At 28.2% G+C, this 22533-nt stretch overlaps 2 protein-coding genes across 2 annotated transcripts; both read right to left on the reverse strand.

Moving 5' to 3' along the window:
• Positions 1–368: 368 nt before the first annotated feature.
• LOC119681699 lies at positions 369–17114 on the reverse strand. Its single transcript, XM_038094958.1, has 2 exons — positions 16957–17114; positions 369–2011 (listed from the first exon to the last, which is right to left on the reverse strand). The coding sequence occupies exon 2, from the start codon at positions 1991–1993 to the stop codon at positions 461–463; it is 1533 nt and encodes a 510-aa protein (XP_037950886.1). The 5' UTR covers positions 1994–2011; positions 16957–17114; the 3' UTR covers positions 369–460.
• Positions 17115–21164: 4050 nt separating this feature from the next.
• LOC119676524 lies at positions 21165–21956 on the reverse strand. The gene is made up of 2 exons (XM_038087762.1): positions 21719–21956; positions 21165–21649 (listed from the first exon to the last, which is right to left on the reverse strand). Exons 1-2 carry the CDS (start codon positions 21954–21956, stop codon positions 21165–21167), a joined length of 723 nt encoding a protein of 240 aa, XP_037943690.1.
• Between the last annotated feature and the right edge of the window lie 577 nt (positions 21957–22533).

Raw genomic sequence — 22533 nt, forward strand, 5'->3', positions numbered from 1 at the left:
TATGTGCAAAACTCGACAATGGAACAGAAGAATGACGTCATGTTGAGTGGAATAGTCGCTGAGATATGCGATATATAGATTAATATGTTCATATGATAACATATTAACAATGTCTTATTATTATAATACATAAATTTTTAATCTAGCCAAGAAGTTGGGATCTGATTATATTATAATACATACCATATATAACAAAACATTTCGTAATTATTTTTGACAATTTTTTTTATTGAAAAAAATTTTCTTTCTCAATTGTTTTTTTAAATAATTTAATTATTAGTATATATATGCTTAAAAAATAAATTAAATTTAATTTAATAATAAATTAAATAATAAATAACAAAAAAACAAAAATGTTTTTCACTTGTTAGTTACTAAATATAAAATATAATAATAAATTATAAATGGGCGAAGAAGTCGAACGGCTAGCAGCTCATGTAGTTTTGTTCACAGTCTTAACTCAACTATCGAAAGTTTGAATTTGTACTTTGGGTGGTGTATAGCCGTCAGGATATGGCACCAGTTGATTATTTAGCACTCTGGCATTGCGCCATGTTTTCACTCTATCTTCGGGTGTATCTGGTACGCGTACACCTTCAATGAGAGTAATTGCAGGACCATCGACAATGGCAGATTGGACGGGTCGTGTAGCTTGTTGTGTTTGTCGTAATGGCTGTGTGGATTGTACTGGTTTAGAAAGTTGACCCAATCTGGTTGATTGTGTTTGCTTTAGTGGTTGCCATTTTTTTGATGGATGTGATTGTGTTATTGGTTCGTCGTGATACTGTGTATGTTTATTTATTTGTGCATAAGCAGGCGATGAAGCAGCTGTGATAATGTTATGATTTGTTTGACTTGGAACTGGTGGATTGGAATTACCGATAGCTGTTGAAGTACTGACAACTACAGCAGCTGGTAGGCGGATATGTGAATAATTTGTTTGTTTTGCTTTAGAAGGCAAATAATTATTTTTCGTAATGAGATTGTGCGGCCTACTATTGCGTTCGCCGGTATTAATATAGTAACGAGATTGTCTGGAACTGTAAAGATCATCTATACCTTGTGATTCATCAGTGTATAATGGTTGAAAATCATATTCAACTGGGAAACGGAATGGCACCATATCTGCCGCTGTTTGACGTAGTTGACGGGTGCGTAAGTCGTGAACATCAGCAGGCTGCCAATTCCGTTTTTGTGGTACTTGTGCCTGTTGTTGTGTTTGACTGAGATCGGTAGTTTTACTATCGCTTGGGAATGAAAAGTTATTGGTGCGTTCCAATGGTATATAATATGGTTGATATTGCAGTTCTGGTGTTGTGGCAGTACTTTGTTGTGGTACAAATTGCATTTCATTCGTATATTGTGGTTGTGATAAGTACATTTGATTTATTGGTTGTTGTACAGGGAAATCATTTGTAGTGTATTTCAATTTTCTTCCGTGCCGTCCCCTACCGCTATTGACAACGACTGCACTTTCTTGCAATGCACTTTCTGCTTTCTGTTGCTGACGCAGTTCAACTTCTGCTTTGCGCTGATTATAAGCTTTCGCTTGACGCACCAATTCACTCTGCTTCAGCAGCGTTGATGTATGCGAAAGATTTAGCAATTTTTCCAGAGATGCTTGCTTCTCGAAGTTGGCGGTATCATTGAGGCTGCGAGGTGTGCGTTCGGTAGTTGATGATGGTCGTACATCTGCACTTTTAACAAAGAAACTGCTACTACCTCCAGCACGCCCGCGTTGGCTATCCTTACCAACGAGTATTTCAACATCTTCTCCGGTATTTGATTTGACATTAACTGAGCGTACTTTTTCCGGATCCAAATTGCGTCCAAAACGTAATTCGGTACGTATAATTGCTGGCTTGTAAATAATCGCTTTTCCCTTGCCTTGCACTGTTTCTGAGCTCGATTGTGCGGTGATATATGGAATTTGGATGGTGCTGAGGAGAAGTAGCATTAGGAGTGTCGTCGCGACTTTGCACAAAGTCAACATCTTGCGTGCGTGCTTGAACTGAAAATTTAATAAATGGAAATTATTAAGAAATGCTTGGTTACATTTAATATGAATTTAATTGGTTTCTGGGCAGGCATTGTCATTAACAAACATTTTGTGGAAAATCTTGGTGTGTTTACCAACCGAAACAAATTTGGTTTTATATGTTTTTAAGCGTTGTTTGAGTTGTTAAATATTTTCTATTTGGCAATTAGGTTTTGAAAAGCAAAATTTTTGGGCAATTAGACTTACTTATCGTGTTGTTTTGCAAAATTTTATTCAGATTGTTTACGATAAAAATTGCATGACGTTAAATGAAGTGGATGCAATAAAAATATTTAGCAGTCAATGTTGAATATAATAAATTCAATTTTTAATTATATATAATAATATATATTTATAATCAAACTTTTTTTAATTTTTTTTTAGACAATAACCTAAAAAAATTATGAATCAAGTAATTGGAGATAAATATATATTATTAATGCAGAAAGTATAATTATATAAAGAAGATTATTATCTATATAAAATCTATTAGAGTTCCATAATATTTTAGTTTTGAATGTTAGATTCTATTAATAGAAATATTTTAACACTCTAACGTTATTAAAATTTTTTGTGGTATGTTAGGAGTATTCAAACACAATATAGATGATATTTTTACAGATGGGAACAGGCAATGGGAACAGCCTTCATTAAAGCAGTTTATTTGATTTAGGTCGTTAATGGAGTTAAGAATCAATATAAGGTATTTTCGTGCATTATATTATCAAAGTTTGACATACATGAAACAAAATGTAAGAATTTCAAGAGCTAACAAAAAATTACGTGGAAGCTTGATATAATTGCTTGATATAAGTGGCTTAGAAAGACGACGTCAGCGTGTGATATCCACTAATCTTACAGTTCAAAGTCATTAACTTTGAAAGTATTGACTCGTTTGAGAGCAATTAGTCAGAAGTAGCTATTAGTATGTACAAGTCATAGTTAGTTATGAGTATTCACTGTTAATGGATATCTTGTACATTTAAATCGTAAAAAAAGTATCGTGTGATCTATTGATTGATGATTAGTATATTAATTTTAAGAATTTATGATGCTTTTCTAAAATAATTAAATGAATTAATTTGAATTATTAGAATTTAAAAGATGCATTTTTCCGTGCTCAAATTATTTGTTGTAGTGTTATTGCTGATTTCGGTACCCGTACATGAAGGTAACGAAAAGGCGGCTCTTTATGCCAAAACAGGGGCAAAAGAACCATTCATGGACTCAACTCCCTTCTCTGGCTTCAATAAAATGAACATAAAACAGAAGACCAAAAAATGGTTCCAACAAAGTATCAATGAATATTGAAATGGAATAGGAGGCCTATATCATACATAAAAATTCTTGAATTTTAATGCCAAAAGAGCAAACACCGCTCTCAACCTAAACAAGAAGCATCTGAAGTCACTCTCTAGTACACTAATAGGCCACGCCGCCTAGTGCACTAATAAGCACCTACACAAAATAGGTATATCCGACACAAATATTTGCAGATTCTGCTGTGATGAGGAAGAGTTTATGTAATCATCATATGTAATCTGATCATCAATTGTGATACGCTAGGCCATAGCAGAAACAAAATTTTTGGTGTATACCAACTAGATGATGAAGACCTTCGAAAACTTCTTCCGAAAGAGCTGGTTGGATTTTTCGAGATACTAAATGTCTAAATACAAAGGGACGCACAATAGCTCAAGCTTGTCGCTGACCAAGCTTGATATCGCTGTTTTTTTATAAAGTCTCTGTTTAGAAAGGAGTCAATATTGTTGAAGAAGCGTCAAAAAACTTGTAAAACATATACATTGTGAATATCTAATCTAATCTGAGATAAACTTTTATATAATTTTAATAATTTATATTATTTATTAATTAAATAATGCCATCATTAAGCATTTAATGCCATTATTAATAAGTGAAATTCACAAAAATGCATTATTATTTTTATTGAATAAAATGCCAGATTCCATTATAATATCACCAGTGAAATAAATTTAACACTCCATTGATGAACAGCTATCTCCATTTCCATTTCTTTTTGATTACATAACAGTTTTTTGCTTATGAGCTTCATAAATGAGGCTTTATTGGCTAATTAAGACCTTACAGTAGTGCTCACAAATTTATTCTTTAATATTTATTAATAAATCTCATATATTAAAATGAGATACGATTGTAGAGGCAAAAGCGCCCAAAGGCAAAAGGGAAGCCTAAGTCATTTACAGCAAAATTAATCTTCATAAGTCATTAACTTTAACTTTTTAAGTGAATGAGACGATTACATCAGTTAGTCTTAGTTTTATTTACGATTTGAAAAAGATATAAAATAAGAAAATATAAAAAAATAAACAGTTGAAATGAAAATAAAAGTGAAATGGCAGCCAATTAATTTACGCAAATCAGCATATTTTACGGCGAATTTAGATACTTGAAGTACCCAAAGAAACCAAAAAACACAAAAAAAAGATTCAAGTGCTAATCAAAAGGCCCCGAAGACTTGTTAATTTATTGCGAAAGCGTTACTTAGTGGCATAGGTTATGGTTTAAACTGCCTGATTTATTCCATTCAGTTTTCGGTTAAGTAATCTCAAAAGTTTCGACTCGAATCACAGATTTTCGTATTCATTGCATTCATTCAATGTAAATGAGGACCCGCCAAGTGAGCAAAAGCAACTGAAAAGATACTTTTGCTGCAAAAGCAGCTAAAAAGATACTTTTGCTGCAAAAGCAGCTGAAAAGATACAGATACTTTTGTTGCAAAAGTATAAACGATACGATTAAGTTTTTTTTGCACTAAAATTCAAATCATCAGTTGATAATGGAGAAAAAGTTATATGCATTAAAATGTAAATAATAATAATAATTAAAATTTTTCGAGTGTTTTAAAATTAGTATCGCAACAGTTGATTCGAATACATTTCTTGAATAATTTATTGCATTTAGTGTTAATTTGAATTTAAAAATTTTTCTTTATAAAAACACTAACGATTGTGTTTCATTAAAAAATAATTAACAAATTTATAATATAATATAATTTAAAAAATATTTTTTTAAAACAGTTCTATGTTATATTTTTTTTTAATTCAGCAATGCAACAAAATTTAATCCGGACTTCAATTGTAATTAATATCTAAATAAATAATAAATAAAAATTTGATATTTATTTGAAAATAAAAATAATTATAGAAAGAACAGCACTATAAATGATAAAATAGTGCTGTTCTTTCTATAATTAGTTTTATTTTCTCTTCAGGAACCAAAGCTTTTTTTTATTAAACATCAATTGAAAGAAGAATTTTCTTTTCGACTTTGGAATAATTTTAGTAAACTCTTTAAATCCAAAAATATACAATAAACTTTTTTCGAAAGAAAGAGTAAACAATTTTATTTAAGTAATATTCCAATAGTATAGATATATTTAAGTAAAACTAGTCTGCTTGATTTTTCTGTCTATCAAGAAAATGCCAGGATGACAGCACGATAAGAACGTAACAATAAACTCACTCATGATGTATCGTCATATACCTGATTGGAGATAATGGCTTTCGTAGCTTTCCGGTAATATTAACGGGCGACAAAATAGTGCGAAGCACCTTTTAAATCGATGACGATTCTTATGCCTTGTTTATCCCCATATGAAAGGGGTTACAGTATATTCGAGGCAGAGCTTGCTTGCCATAAGTGGCGACTAAAATTCAGTAGGCACCACTTGAAACTGTTTGGAGTTTTAATGGTAGTGAGTGAGTTTCACCTAATTAGTACCGAACTGGAACTGATATTTTTATTTCCTATAGACTATCGAACAGTTCTAACACTGTGAAAATAATCAGTTCGCGACCATAACGTCGCTCAACTTACTGCTATGTTTTTGAAATATTGAAGAATTCTTATGTAAAGGAAAAAATTCTATTAGATGGATTTTGCCATTCGGAATAATTATGAGGGGATGGAGCAAGAGCAAGAGATTGGGAGGAAATCGAAAGTAACGAATGTAGAGACTATATTTATCTTGTAACAAAGTTTATAATATGAGTACTATTTGTGGGATATAATTATAAATCAAACCGGGTTTGAAGTTAATTCTGCGATGATATAACTAAACTCGCTGCGCATTTGGTCGAGTAAATGAACTGAGAATGAAATGAGTAATAAATAATTGCTTAGTATGTAGCTTTAAATGTATATTGAACTGGGATAAAATGATTTTTGTTGATCTAGATTAGCGATGGCTAAACTATGGCACTCATGCCATAAGTAACACATATGAAAATTACAGTGGTATGAACGCTATTCTAATTAGTTAATTAAATGATACCGTAATCTATATATGGGTAAATAGATAAGGATTGTTGCTGCTTTTTAGAATAGTTTTCCAAAATTGAATATATAAACGTGTTCTAATATAAATGTACTTCTTTATAAAAATGTTCGCCACCTCTGCTTTATTGAGACGCCAGTTTAATTGGAATATTATCGAGACACGATTTTGAAGACACTGCATAAATATTTAAAATTAAATATTTTTTATAGTGTTCAAAGTAGAAAATTGCATTTAACTTATATGTAATTTTAAACGAAGTGCTTGGAATTCTAACATTCACAAGCATTAATAGCTTATAAATTATTCATTATTACTATTAATCATTCTTGACTGATAAGTAGAAAACTATTTGCATACTAAATGCAGTTCCAATCAAAAGGTTTTGAGTTTTCTCTACACTTAATATACTCTATGATTAATTTCTCTTTATTTAATTTAATTTAACTTAACTTAACTTAATTTAAGACGAACAAACAATGAAATTGAAGAACTGCTTAGAAACGAAAATATAGTGAGATACATTAAGTCGCAAAGGTTGCAATGGGCTGCTCATGTAATAAGAATGGGGTCGGAACAGCAGATTCAATGCAAAGTCGATGAAAACCAGGCACAGAGGGAGGTTAAGAACAACATGGGATGAGAACGTGTATGGTGATGCAAGAACGATTGGAGTACTGAACTAGAAGAGAGTAGCAGAAGATAGGGACAGATGGAGGCAGATCGTTCATACTGGACTATAGTGCCAAATAAGAAGAAGAGATTAATTTCGCTATATTTAATATAGGTACTTCAATTTTTTATTGATTGAAAATTAGAAAAATGTATGTATGTATATTTAGTCAGGGATGTATGATGAGACTTATTAAATGGTGTTTTTAAAAACGGTTTCAATATTTTTATATCAAGATATTAAATTGAAAAAATCCACTACATCTAGTTCAAAATGTTTAAAAATATTTCAAAATGGTTTGAATTAAATTCCTCTTTCTATCTATGAAGGGGAGGCAGGCAGTGTTCATATTAGTTGTAATCCTGGTCGTATTGTGATTTTCTCTTTATACAATAACAATTTCTTATAACTCTGACTTAAATCAATAATTATTAGTTTATTCATTTAAAAAATTTATTTTCTTGTTGATGGACTATGATCTGAAATCTACTTTATATGAATTTTTCGTTCGAAAGTCTATTGACATGAGTTTCCCACTTAATTGGCAATGCATGATTTCGAACTATGTTAAATTTATAATACAATATTACAATATTACAAAGACTTTTTATTGTCTTACAAAACTTTGCATCTTTAATTCATGTTAATGCCTCTGACTGCACTCTCAAGTGGTCTGTGTGCATTTTACATGTATAGTAATTAGTAAAAAATGAAAAAATATATAATCAAAACATAAATCACGTCTTGCAAAATTATCTATTATGACTATTGTTGATAGGTGTGACCGATTGATTTAATATTCACTTTGTTTACATTATCTTTACGTATGCATATGCGATCTATTTTGCATTAAAATTTTAATATCTAAAAACTGTTCGCATACAAAACTCTGTGCAGTCGAGCATTATTACTGCACTGCCCTGATGATATGCTCTTGGTGTGCTATTGGTGTGCTTTTGGTGCGCATTTGGTTTGCTCTTCAAGTGACTATACGAGCCGGAAAAAAGTTTTAAGAAAATCAAAACCAAAACGAACTAAGAAACTTTCACTTTCGTCTGAACTGAGTTGGTTTGGGCGCTTGTCGCTTTGCGCCAGCCATTGTACGATATTACGAAATTGTGGGCATAAAGTCAAAGTGAGACGCTTGGCTAGTCAGAGCGTCAGTTAAACAATAAAAACAATAAACTAACAATAAAAAAACATTAAAGAAACATTTAAAAACGAGCTTGAAGACGTTTGAAAGCAAGAGTAGCAACGTTGTTATTGTTGTTATTGTTGGGGAGTTGATGAGTTGGTTCGTAGCGCATGCGGACATGATTGGGACTAATGCATACTGGCTTGCTGAGCATATGTGTTGCAGTTGGAAATGTACCATAGTTAAAATTTCGAACAATGGTGATTCCATTGTTTTGTTTTTTTTTTTTTGATTTTGCAGCTGCAACAATAAAAAAGCTTTAAGTCTATTAAAACTTTTGCTACCGCTTTTTTTTTTATTAGCTTCACTGGTTTTGCAACTATTTTATTTATTTTTTATATTGGTATAGTTTTATTTACTTTTTGTTTTGTTTGATTTGTATTGTATTTGTTTTTAGGCCGCTAACCGTTGGTTAACTTGTGGCTCAATGTCATGGCTGAAGCGTAACTTTTGTTGCACGATTGCACGAGTTGTTGTGCTTTTATGCTCTTTTGCTCTTGTGGCGTTTGTGCTGTTTGTATTATTGTGCTTTAACCGCTTTTTTGCAGCCGGTTTGACCGTTTTTACACTATTCCGTGTTACTTTTTTTGGGATTGTGTGAGAATTACATCACATTTAATTGCAACCACGCGCATTTTTCTTAACGGAAACTAACAGCTAAAATGGAAATTATCAAAAAAAAAAAAAATTTAATAATAATAAAAATTACTCATAATGATTCCAACAATAACAGCATCGATATTTAAAATTTAACTTCGATTTCGAATTTGTCGAATTTCGAATGCCGTTGCACTTTTGTTAGCGGTATTTCATAATATTTTTCGTTCCAAAACAGTATTTTTTTTAGTTTTTTAATTATCTATTGATTAAATTATAAATAGTAAATAATTGTTTTTGTTTTTTGTTTTTAGAGAGAGATGATAAGATTTTCTACTTTTACATTAAACTAAAAAAAATCTTCAAAAGAAGGTAGCAGTGTAACTGTCCTAGGTTGTCAATCACGCCAACTCAAGTGTCATTCAGTTTTTTTGGAAAATTAATTTCTGTACGTAGTTTTTTTTTCTGAACGATTTTAAAAGCGAGTTCAAAAGCCAAACAAGGCTGAAAGTGTTTAAGTGATTGTAGCGTTGATATATAAATATATTCATATATATATAATATCATTTTCTACTATCTTGAACATAGTTAAAATCTCACAACTGAAGTGTGAAATGCAGTAAAAATTGTGTTAAATTTGTCACATTCTTAATGCAGGCGGCGATTGTTGCATGATGCTCCATTGCACTGAGTTCTCATATGGAATTTTTATTTTAAAAAAATAAAAAAAATATAAAAAAAATATGTAAAAAAAAACCTAAAAAAAAGAAACTATAAATATTTAGAAATTTAGTAAAAATGTGTTTTTAATCTGTCATATTACAATGGTGAATGCCCAAAATATGTCAATGTTGACAGCTCATACGTGGTTGTTTGATGTCTAATATACTCATCTATGGTGGCTATCCATGCTCATATTTGACAATCTGTTGTCTTGTTCAAAAATATTAAAAATGTTCACCTTTTCTATATGAAGAAAAATACCATATATAAATTTATGTATACATCATGTTATCTGAGCTGCTAATGTGGTTATAACTATAAACAATTTTTTTATTGTTTTAACAATATTTTCACTTTTACTTAATATATTTTCTTTATTAAAAAATTTTTTTTCCCATTTTTCAGCATTTTTTTTTAGTATTTTTTTATATATTTTTTTTTTAATATTTTTTTTCTCAGTAATTTTCTCACAAAACTCTTACAGATGCAATGAGATGTAAATTTTTTAACATTAACTATCTGTTGTGATGTTAAATATTTAAATATATATGCACATACATACATACAAATATATATATGTATAAATAATTTTGTATTACTGATATTTTTAAGATTTTAATTAAAATTATGCTTTCGTTTTACTCTGCGGTGTAATTTTAATTACGCTTGAGGTGTCTCGTATGTTGCAATTGAAAGTGAAATTTATACATTTTTTTCTTTTCGAATTAATAAATTCTTCTCATAATTTGCTTGTAGTACAAAAAGGGTTAAAATAGTTATTAAACGTTTGTTAAATGTTTTTTTTATACATCATTAAATAAAAAAATTATGTATTACATGTGCAAAAAAAGAAATATGTATGTATAAAAAAGTATGCAATTTCTACTTTCGGAAACCATTGACACTGAGATATCGTAAAAACTTTTATGAGATAAAATATTAAATTAAACTATGAGATCGCAAAGATTTTTATGAGATAAAATATTAAATTTTTGCAAACGGAAGCTATGACTTCGAAAGTTTTTTATTTCCAATGCATAATTATATAATTTTGAAATAATATATTTAAAAAATAAAATCAATTATTACACCAATTATTATGTTTGCTTTGCTGCTAAAAATCACAAACATTAATTTATATTAATTATTTTTAAAAAATAGGTTTAAATTAAAAAGATATTGAATTAATTAATTTTCATGCTAAAGCAAATTATCTTTTAGAAGTAAAATAAATTATGTTTACACTTAGACTTATCGAACTTTAGCATATCTTTATAAGGATTTTATTGGAAAAATTGCAATGCTGCATATTTGCCAAGTTAAGCATAACAGTCCAAACATAAAATATGTAAATTACTTTAAAAATATTTTATCAAAGAATTTAAAAACATAACAAATAAACACAACTCAATTTATGTTCTAATTTTATGGACTTTAAATGAAGAGTGGCAAATATTGCTGCATATTTAGTCAAGTTAAGTACAATAGTCTAAACACAGTATAAAGTAATTTGTATAAATAAAAATTAAGAAATAAATTGAAAAACATTTGATGAAATCAAAAATAAAAAAACAATAATTTAAAGCAATTTAATTGTCTTTAAATTTATTTTATCATTGTGTAGATTTTATTTAAAAAATGCCAATATTACTGCATATTAGTCAAGTTAAGTAAAATAGTCTAAATACAGTATAAAGTAACTTATATAAATAAAATTTAGCAATAAATGGAAAAATATTTTATTAAAAGAAAAAAAAACAATAACTTATAACATTCAAAGACCATATAATTTGCTTTATTATTATTGCAAAACGAGTAAAGATCCAACACAGCGTTACAGTCTAATGTGTCCCAATCTGAAACCCATTATAGAGCTAAGAAAACAAATAATACAATTTGTTTTCCGGTACTAATATTTTTGCAAAAAGTTTTATAATTTATTTATTTTTTATTATTTTGTATATTATTATTTAATGGAGTGCATAGTTGTAAAAAAATTTAAATAATTGATGTAATAGCACTTAAAGCATTGTAATGTTTATTTTTAGTTATTTAAAAGTACTATAAAAAATATATAATATTTTATGGGTCGTTGGCAGTAATTCCGAAAATCGGTGATTGACAAATATTATTTCAGGAAACCACATTTTCAAAAATAATTGAAATGAGGAAATAAAAAAGAAAAAAGTTTTTTTTGAAGTAATAACCATTCAGACAGCGCGATTTTGTCATTATTAATTGTTTAACCCTTTAGTTTTAGTTTTTTGTTTCTTTTTTGAAAAATTATTATTATTAGTTTTAAAAAAATTAATTAATATTTGCACAGAAAAAAGTTTTCTAAATAAAGAACATCAAATTAAGCTTAATTTATTTAAATTTAAAGGGTTTCGCAAAGTACTATGTCACTTATCATATAATTGCAATTAATATTAATACTATCGTAGTAGTTTAGGTAGGTTTCTGTAAGGCATTCTTGGGAATATGTATCTATGTTTTTTAATTTTAAACCGATTTAAGATTTTCAAGTTAGTTGATCTTCAGTATCACCAGTTGATTGAAGAAATGATATGTTTCCTTATATGCATAATTTTTTAGCATTCCTGACTGCCTATTAAGTCAGCATCAATAACGGTTAAATGATAAATTAAACTAGAAATAATTAACCGAAATAATGATTAACTTTGAATTAAGACAGTAGTGAATTGTTGACTGTTAAATTCAAATTTACTAATTTTATTATAATTAAGTTGTTTGCTTGTGCAGAATGTATAGTAATTTAGACAAATATTGTGTTAAAATTAGACAAAGTATAATTTAAAAATATCTGTCTTATACTCAAACTTGCTAAAAGTTAATATACGAAATGAACAATTTTATTCTGATTTTATTCTGATTTGATTAAAATTTAATAATTTTTTAATAATTTTATAATAATTTGTTTAATTTTATGTTTTAATAAAAAACATTTTCCGATTTAAAAGAAAACAATATTGAAAAAGAGACGTGGCAAATGGGGTGTGTTATTTTTTTTTGAGACTTTATATGTATATATTAAATTATTTTTTAAAAAAAGAAAATTATTTTGATTAATAATATTTAAAAATAATTAATTTTTAAAAATATTTAATACATCTATCATAGAGAAATACAAATATATATATATATACGTATGTGTATAAAATGGCTTTGTTACACTTTGAATTCAAAGTCTTGATTGAAACGATTAAAAAAATGTTATCACTTTACTAACAAATCGCTTTCCATATGTGCATGGAGTTCGACATTTAGCTGACAAACTTCATTCTGTCAACTGTGAAATAAACATTGAATTATAAATTCTAAAGTATTGTTTATCAAAAAACAACAACAATAAAATCCTTTTAAACCAAATAAATTTCCCACAGTGCAGTGCAACAAAACATGTGTCAAAAGCTTTATTTATTTTTCGGTTGGTGAAGAAAAGTTCAATGGAAAAGCTTGTAAACACGGTTCCATTCTTAGTGAATGCGATTTAATAAGTTCTTGTATTTTGTTTTTGCACACATAGAACTAGCATGCAATATGCACACATACATTTTTTTTATTAATCAAAAACAAATTTACTCTCACTGTAGGCAAAGCACTCTACGCAAAGTTCATTAGAACAGCAACAAAGAAAGCTTTATGTTAAATAAGAATAAAGGATTGCTTTTGTTTTGATATTTGCCATGAAGTTCTTAATAAATTCGAACAATCATGCGTATGTGCAACCATGAAGACCCACTGTAAGGCTTCGGTGAGGAGTAATCTTTGGAAACCGTTATTGTTGATATTATTTTAATAAAAAGTGCAGAATATTTATTAAGAATAAAGAAATTTAGTCAAAAGTTACGCGCTAATCGGAAAAGATTTATTTAAAATTATTTGTGCCGGTCCAACGGGTCTTCAGTTTGTATTAAATTATGAAGTTCGGCGTTCTTGAAAAATAATTAGTTTTTAATAATTGTGATCGTTTAATAATGATTGTGTCTAATGCATTAAATAAAGTTAATAGTTATATATTAAAAATGCAAGTGAAAGTTATTAAATTAAATTTTAAATTTAAAAGTTATTTTATTAAGTTACGAAATTATTGGCTAAATTGTTAATAAGTTGAGTAGATTTAGTAAAATTTCAATTATTTATAATTTTTTATGCTATAGTGATTTTTCTTATTGTGATCCTAAAGAGCCACGTAGAACTATTGGATCAGAACGGCGAATTTTCTGGTTTTTTTCTTCTTTAAAAATAAAATTTAAATATTCTTTATTTTATTATATTAAATTGTGTTATATATTTTATATTATACATGTAATAACATGTCTTTTGGTGCATATATCTAATCTTATATATATTGAATATATTAATATACGGTTCTGTTATATTTAAGTAATTTATTATTTAAAAGAGCAATAAAAAAATTGTTGTCCGGTGTTAAATTCTTAAATTTTAAATTTCGAATAAGTTTTTTATAAGTTATATATCGATTATATATCGGTTATAAATCGGTTAACGGGTATGTGTGTAATGAATTTATTTAATAATACGCGTTTTTTAAAATGGCTTAATAATATCTTGGTAAGTTTCAAACACAATATTTGTTTTAATATATAGCATTTAATATATCATTAAATATCATACTTATATATGATACATATACATATAACATACATATAATAATTACATTTAACATAACAAATGCTTTTATTTATTGCATATAAAAATATTTATATACATATATGTATAATATATCTGTTTGATCGCATTCTTTAATTTTTTAATAGCATTTTTAACATTTTTTTTTTTGACTATATACGATTATAAAAAAATTTAAAAATATATATAATATATATTTATATATATAAAAATATATAATTATTTTTATTATAATAATAATAATATAATATTTTATAATAATGGAAATATATAATATATATATAATAAAATAATATTTCAAATTCAAAAATTAACAAAGTAATTCATTGAAGGAGTTTCTTTAAAAATATTATTCCGCATGATCTGTTCAATGAATATGTATGAAACTGACAGTGCTCTTGGTATTATTCAAATAACTTGAACGCTTAATGAATACAAAGGTTCGAATTTACGTCAAAAAGTTCGAATTATTCGAATATTGAGAAAACTTTAAGTTGTTTAAATGCAAGTTTAGTAGTTGCTAAATAGTGTAACATATGAGTCTATTTTTGAAATATGGCATGGGTCGATACCTGGGAGATGTGGGCTAAAATATTTATATATAACTTATATGCTTACGATATATACAAAGATCATGGATGGATACTGCTGCATGCTTAGTTCAATCAATTTACTATATTAAAACTAATAAATATTTATAGAGATAATTGATTATAGGAATTTGATATATCTGAAACTATGGCATGCTTTGCTCAATGGATTATTTTCATTTTAAATTTATTTTTATAGTTAAAAAAAAATAATTTTTCTATTCGAAATACATACTTTGTCATGAACGCAAAACTGTTAATCAATTTATGTATAAATAATGATAATTAATTAATCACTTTGTTAAGTATCTATTAATGAAAAAATAATTTTTGAATGATGAATAGTTTTTAATTTTTATCAAAAGAGTGAAGCACTTCGTGATTTATATATCTGTTACCAACATCTTTGGTGAAAATAAATACGTTGTGATATCACAAAAACACTTTATGGGCTGTAGGAATTTCTGTACTCGGAAACTATTGTTTTTAATGTACACAGTACGAATGTCCGATAGATATTCAACAATATACTAAACCCTTTGATCTGATCAGATAGGATTGCAATTTTTCTCTATTCTTTTTAATTTGTTTTTACTCGGATCCTCAACTTCAAATATTCATAGATAGATAGGTGCCAGTGGGTGCTCATTTTATGGAAAATGGGCTTACATAGGTGCTTTGAAGTGGCCCTTTGTGGGCAAAAAGTTTTAAGGCACTAAATGACTGTAAGAATTTTTGTATATGAAAACTATTACATAAGGAATGTCCGATAGATATTTAAGGGTATAAAAAACTTTTTTATCTAATCAGATAGGATAACAATTTTTTCTTTTTGTTATTTTCAAGTATGGCACTTGTCATTGCTGGATTCTCTTAGCACCTATTAGATAGTGTCCTGTTGGACAGTAAGAAGTGATTAAGATTACTTAGTTGCTTTGGTCAAATTTGATTGTAGACAGATCATGTATATAAGATTTAGGTAATGATCTCATTACTCATATTCTAGTTTTCAACTAGAAAATTTTTGTTCAATTAAAAGATTTTTTAATAAGTAATAGTGGTCACCTATTTTAGGAACCAGTACGTGTTAATTTACATTTTATATTTAGTAGATTTATATTAAAGTTTCTTTTAACTCAAATGGCTTATGAATCATGTGAATAATTAATAATTAGAATAATTAAAAATATTATAATAAATTCGGCACTAAAACATTCGGTAATAAAGAGAACAGGTAACTATTTTTGAAAAATATTATAAACAATTTCTTGTTTTTTCAAGTACCGATGTTTAATTTGGAATCAATTCTCTTATTCCTTATTCTTATACTTATTTTTATTCCTTAGGGAACAGTTTTCTATTCCTTAGTTTTATTTTTATTCTTATTTTATTCCTTATTGGAATCAATGTTTTACTCCTTATTGTACATCGAATTAAAAATACTACTACTATTTTACTACTACTATTATAATACTACTATTTTTTTTTTTATAAAAATACCTTGTGTTCTGATACTTATTAATTGTTCTTTCATTAAGATTAGTTTAAAGTTGTAATTACGTTTGATGTATAACTATATATATCTGTTATATAGTCCTATTTATTTTTGTTTTATAAAGAAAGACTACCCTTAAATTGTAATTATGTTAAGCATATAAAATACTTAAATATTATATACTCTATAGGAACATCTATATTGTTTGTCTAAACAACAACAAAAATTTTTAATAATTTTTTTAAAAGTATTACTAAATTTCAATTTACTTAAAAGAAAATAGTACTTAATTTAAAATACTCAACACTAATTATGCAATTGCTATAGACCACAAGCCGAAAGACTGTGAAATAATTTATCACACGGAATAGAGTATTTGTTACAAAAGATTTAAAGATAAGATCGGGGTCACATTGAAGGTTACTAATTTTGTTAAGTAAAAATTACGTTTTCTTTACACTCGTACAACACTTAAAAAGTAATGTAACAATTTTCGAAATATTTTAAAATAATTGTTGAAAAAAACATTAGTCATTAACAACATTTACCAGTCCAAAGCATGAAATTATGTTTAAGTGAAAAAAAAAAAAATTAATTATTCAATCCCACAAAATGCAACACAGTCTTTGATTCTTTGAAACACAGCAACTCACTTTTATTTCGGCGAAAAAGGCTTCACGTTCGAAAGAGACTTCACGTTCGAAAAAGGATACACGTTCGAAAAAAGGAAATTCGAATTTTGTCTGGACTTAAATTGATTTTATGTTTTGGTTGGAAATATTTTTTGCTTATTTGAAATGCGCCAGATCAGTTCACGTACCGAAAAGCAACTGAACAAAATTAAAAAATTTTTGCTTGCAAGTAAGACAACTCAAAATTAAAAAATCAGTAAAAAAATGTATGGCTAAGACCGTAACCGATACGATATGAAATGAACACAACAACAACAACAACACAAACTAAAGGCACGTCAGTAACAATCGCAGCGGCGATGAGCAATTCAAACAATTAAAGTGGCAACATCAACAACAACATCAACAGCAGCGGCAGTAACAGCGGTAACAGCAGTAAGAGCGGTAACGGCAGCAGCAGCGGCAACGACAAAAGTAATACCAACAATTGTTGATATACTCCAAGGCGATCGCAGATACAAGATACAAAACGAATTTAAAATTTGTCGACGACAACAAAAGTAAATAAAAAAAAACAATAAATATTTTTTTTATTTTTTTCTTCAAATTTAAATGCTAAACGCAGACGAAAATCAAAAATTTTTATAAAAAATACTTGTACACATGCAAAACTGGTACACAAGCGCACTGAGCTCAGATACGAGAGTATCTGGCAAATGGGCTATGAAAATACAATGTTCACTCAGTATTGCGCAATTGCAAAACTTCAGAGTTTTGCAGCGACAGCGAAATTAGCAGCTGTGATAATAGCAACACAGACGCTGCGCTCAAACTGAGCTGAGATACTTTTGCGAAGTTCGCAAGTTTCGTTTAATAGTCATGAGCGAAATACATAATTGCACGCCGTTCGCAAAGTGTGAGTTCAAAGCTTTGGGCTTCGCCCGTAATGTGCCAAAAACATTTAAGTACACTCCTTTCACTGAGAGGCCTTTGACTTCCTATTGCAATTAAATAGGGTCTGGTAAGTATTCGTATGCAGACGCAGAGTTTTTACAAATTAATATTTGTTTAAAGATAATTATGATGATCTTTCGAACTATGCAGATAAATATTATTGAAATATCAAAGCGAGGCAGTGAAACTTAAATTTTCTTCATTCATTTCTTCAAATAAATAACTTAGGTCAGGTTTAAGGGTAAATCTGCATGTCAACCTTAACGCAGACTGTGTATGGAGCTGTTGCGATAGCTGAGGGCTCTTATCATTAAATCTTTCTGTCCTAATAGTTCGAGTAAATTGAAGGATATAGTGAATTATGTCGATATGGCAGTGATTGTTGGTATTTACCAGAATTTCAAGTAGGGTAAATTAGATAAAAATAAGGTAAACTAGGTGTTACCGTTGTAAAAGCTTTATAAAATGTTTAATAAATAAATAAATTTATTTGGAAACTTTTAACCAAAAATAATAAATAAGTGCAATAAATAAATAAATATTTACATGAATTCGAGTAAATTGATAGTAAATTGAAGGAAATAGTGAATTATGTCGGTATGGCAGCGAATGTTAGTATTTACCAGAAATTCAAGTAGGGTAAATTAGATAAAAATTAGGTAAAGTAGGTGTTACCATTGTGAAAATTTTATAAAATGTTTAATAAATAAATAAATTTATTTGAAAATTTTCAATCAAAAATAATAAATAAGTGCAATAAATAAATAAATATTTACATGAGTTCGAGTAAATTGATGATAAAATTGAGGGAAATAGTAAATTATGTCGGTATGGCAGCGACTGTTGGTATTTACCAAAATTTCGAGTAGGGTAAATTAGATAAAAATTAGGTAAATTAGGTATTATCATTGTGAAAATTTTATAAGATGTGTTATAAATAAATAAATATATTTAAAAACTTTTAATCAAAAATAATAAATAAGTGCAATAAATAAATATTTGCATAAGTGCAGTGCAAAAAAACCCTAGGGAATTTCAGTTTACTTTAACTCAATTTACACGAACTCGCACACGGTCTTAATTAATTTTATTTGAGAGTTTTGTGGTGCTTCAGATATCGGCTCTCGATAGTTTTTACATATGATATAGTAAAGTTATGAAAATTTTTTGTTTTAATTATCATATTTTGTTTATATAGTTTTAAACGGGCTAACTGGTCAATATAAAATAATAAAAAATTAGTTTTAAAAAGTATATTTTAATGTTATAAAGTTGAAATATCATGACTATAGTCTGTAGTTATCTTCATGGTACTATAGATCATAGGACTATAGGATACTTTAGGATTATAGACTGTATACCGTGAAAATACTACTATCTTTAGGTTAATATAGATAATAGAAATACAGGGTATTATGGGACTATAGTCTGGATACCGTACAGATATGCCACCTTGTAATTTTTTTACTAATAAAGAATTGATAATGATTTTAAAGTGATGTAAAAATGGTATTTAGGGAGAAATTTATTTCTATTTTAATAGAAATGGAATACTCACTGAATACTTATAAATATTTCTAAAGCACTGAAACGTCTCAATACGTTTTGATTATATCTAGTATTCTTCATGAGGTTAATGGGACAAACAGTTGTTGGAATGTAAAGTAGGTGGATAGATAAGTAGAACTGATTGACTAAAACCACACATAGACTTAAAATATCCACAGCAATAGCAGTTTAGAGTCCAAAATGGTAGTTAATAATCCTATAAATTATTTTAGACGTATGTGTCCTTTTAAAAATTTTAGGAGATAGTCTACTTCAATATCAGTTAAGAAGATTAATCCTTTAAAATCGATAGATACAAATAATTTTAACGGCTTTTATATCAGTTTAATGAAGTTGAGCTAAGTTGAGTAGGGAAAAAGTTTCAGAAATTCTCCCTCTCTCATTGGTGTTTCTTGTATTATCTGAATTTTTCAGTGTCGGTGGTATTTATTTTATATCCATTTATGTTACATAGTCCTCTTATCAGTCTATTTGTTTGCTGGTAAACCACACTTTACAATTTCTAACCTAATCGAATGATAAAAATTTGCATAATATAATTAACTGAACTTAAATATGCTTACTAAAAAGTCAAAATTAAGAATACATATGTAAAACGTTGATATCTCCAAATTCAATGTATGGTGCAGAGACTTGGACTACGAAAAAACCTGATAAAAATAAGATAATAGATATCTTCGAACGATATCGCATACTTGGTTCAATTAAAGAAGAAGACAGCACTTTTCGGCTGAGATTTAATGACGTTTGTTAAAAAGAGCTAGGAGAACGAGCAATAAGCAAGAGAGTAAAACTAAAGCAATTACAATGGGCTAGATATACTTAAAAAATGAGCATAGATAACCCAACAAAAAAAAATATTTCAATATGCATCAGAAGGAAGAAGGACAAGAGGGCGTCCGAGTTTATGCGGTATTGACAAGGTGGATCAAACAGCGCAAAAACTTGAAAGAAGAAACTGGAGAATGATAGCAAACGACAGAGATACGTGAAGGAATTTTCAAAGGAAGGCCATGATTCAACTAGGATCGTTACGCCACTAATGATGTTGATGATGATGATTAACTAAACTAAAGCCAAATAAAGTAAAATAAATACATTTAATCTGTATTTACTTGTACTATTCTATTAACATTCATCATCATCAATATAAGTGCAACAGTTTATGAAGGACTTAGCCTATTGATTATAATTTATACTAATATCTGCCTGATATATATTTAGGCTTCAAATCTCTATTGAGTAATTTTTTTTAAAATATTATTAATCAAATACGTGATAATAATTTTATCGCTTACTATACTTGACAATTTATGGTGTCGAAGTCTTTCAGATAATAAAAATCATTTAATTATAATTTGATGATTTCTTTGGTATTCGGAAATTGTTTTTAAATATCGATTTCATTTCAAAAGTTATATCTTTATATAATTAAATTATTTTATGTATTCGACATATAAGTTTCGAATGTGCCATGTATGAAATAAAACAACATATTTTATATCTACGTTAACGGCATTAAAATTTGTGTTTTTAGATGTGAGTTGCATTTCATTTCAGAAACTTTCAGTTGATTGAACAGTAGTTACTCAACTTCATTTTATATTCATTTCACTTTTACTTTAATTTTCTTAAATGATTAATGTATGAAATAATTAAAAATATCTTAAAATTAATATACTTAAATCTAAAATTTCCTTCTCCGATCACCCAAACCTGCGTCTTTTCACTCCTTTCTGAACTAACACTTCTTCTTGCTTTTGTTTCTCAGCTTTTGTGGGTTCTCTGTACTTATCTGTAAAAATAATACTATCTGAATCTGCTTCAGTGAAATCCAAGCTTAGAGTATTAACAGTGGTGGTGATATCTTTCCGATCAATATTTCCATTTGATGTACTCGTAACGAATTCAATGCCATTCAAACCGAATCGCACACAATCGAAATGAAATTCGAAGAGTTGGTTCCAAAAAGCGTTGAGCACTAAAGACAGACACACATGTACATTACCGGCATAGGCACGTATATCGTACAAACGCAAGCAGGTGTAAATCGGAAAGGGCAAGAGTACTGGAATACACATAGGCGGCGGATTACGTGCTGAGAAACCAAATGTTGCAATGTTACGTCTGTTATAATTGATGCGTAACTCCAGTGCAAGTTGTGCGGAGTTATATTCCAAGGAAACACAAACTGCAACTTGCGAAGAAATTGAAAATAATTCTATCGTTCAATGTGAATATCTACAAAATCCATACTCACCGCGATTGTTGAAGGCAGTAGTGAATTGCATACCCAAACAGCACATGCACACGAAGTCAGTGCAGGAACAGGGATTCCAGAGTTGAGGCAGTTCTATTATGTTTCCAGTGGCTTGAGATGGTTTTCGTTTATTGCCCAATACAATCGGTAGATACTGCAATGGATCGATTTGCCGTCCCGATTTTGGATCGTAAATGATGAAGCGATTGCCTTTATTTGCTGGTACTGCATACGTCATTGACAGAGTGTTTGCGGCGTGTGTTAAATAATTTTTATGCATTTTTGTCAACAACAAACAAATTGTCAACAAACAATTTCTATAATGCATTTTCGATTTATTTGTTTAAAAAATAATTTTAGTAAAATTTTAAAAAAATTTTCTCTGCAAAACAAATAAAATTTTATTTGCTTGTCTTTTTTTTGGTCAATAGTGACTGTGACTCTGCGCTGAAGTGTTTCAATAAAAGTGCGTGATTCATTTGTGAAAAAAATTGTTTAACAAAATAATTATTTTTTATTTTTTTTTTAATTTTTTAATTGTTTAATTAATGCAAATAAATTGTGTGGAAAAATTGTTGATTTATTGGTACGAGAGTCATTAATGCATCACATAGAAATGGCAAAATTATGTCAATACGACAATATTTATATCACTTCAACGACTAGAAGTAAATTAAATTAACTCATAACATTATCGTAATTATTATTATTAATTTTATAATTATTTAATTTATTTATTGGGTTTTTATGTTATTATGTTTCTACTGGTTGCATAAGAAAATTCTTTTTACTAAAATTTTAAAATGTAAATATTA

The sequence above is a fragment of the Teleopsis dalmanni genome, chromosome 2 (assembly GCF_002237135.1).
Source record: "Teleopsis dalmanni isolate 2A chromosome 2, ASM223713v2, whole genome shotgun sequence".
Taxonomy (NCBI): domain Eukaryota; kingdom Metazoa; phylum Arthropoda; class Insecta; order Diptera; family Diopsidae; genus Teleopsis; species Teleopsis dalmanni.

Bases quoted from the DNA above. Each gene is read 5' to 3' on its own strand.
- LOC119681699 (XM_038094958.1), bottom strand. From the start codon at position 1,993: ATGTTGACTTTGTGCAAAGTCGCGACGACACTCCTAATGCTACTTCTC.
- LOC119676524 (XM_038087762.1), bottom strand. From the start codon at position 21,956: ATGACGTATGCAGTACCAGCAAATAAAGGCAATCGCTTCATCATTTAC. The intron at 21,650-21,718 runs GTGAGTATGGAT...CGCAAGTTGCAG, and splicing joins TACTGCCTTCAACAATCGCG to TTTGTGTTTCCTTGGAATAT.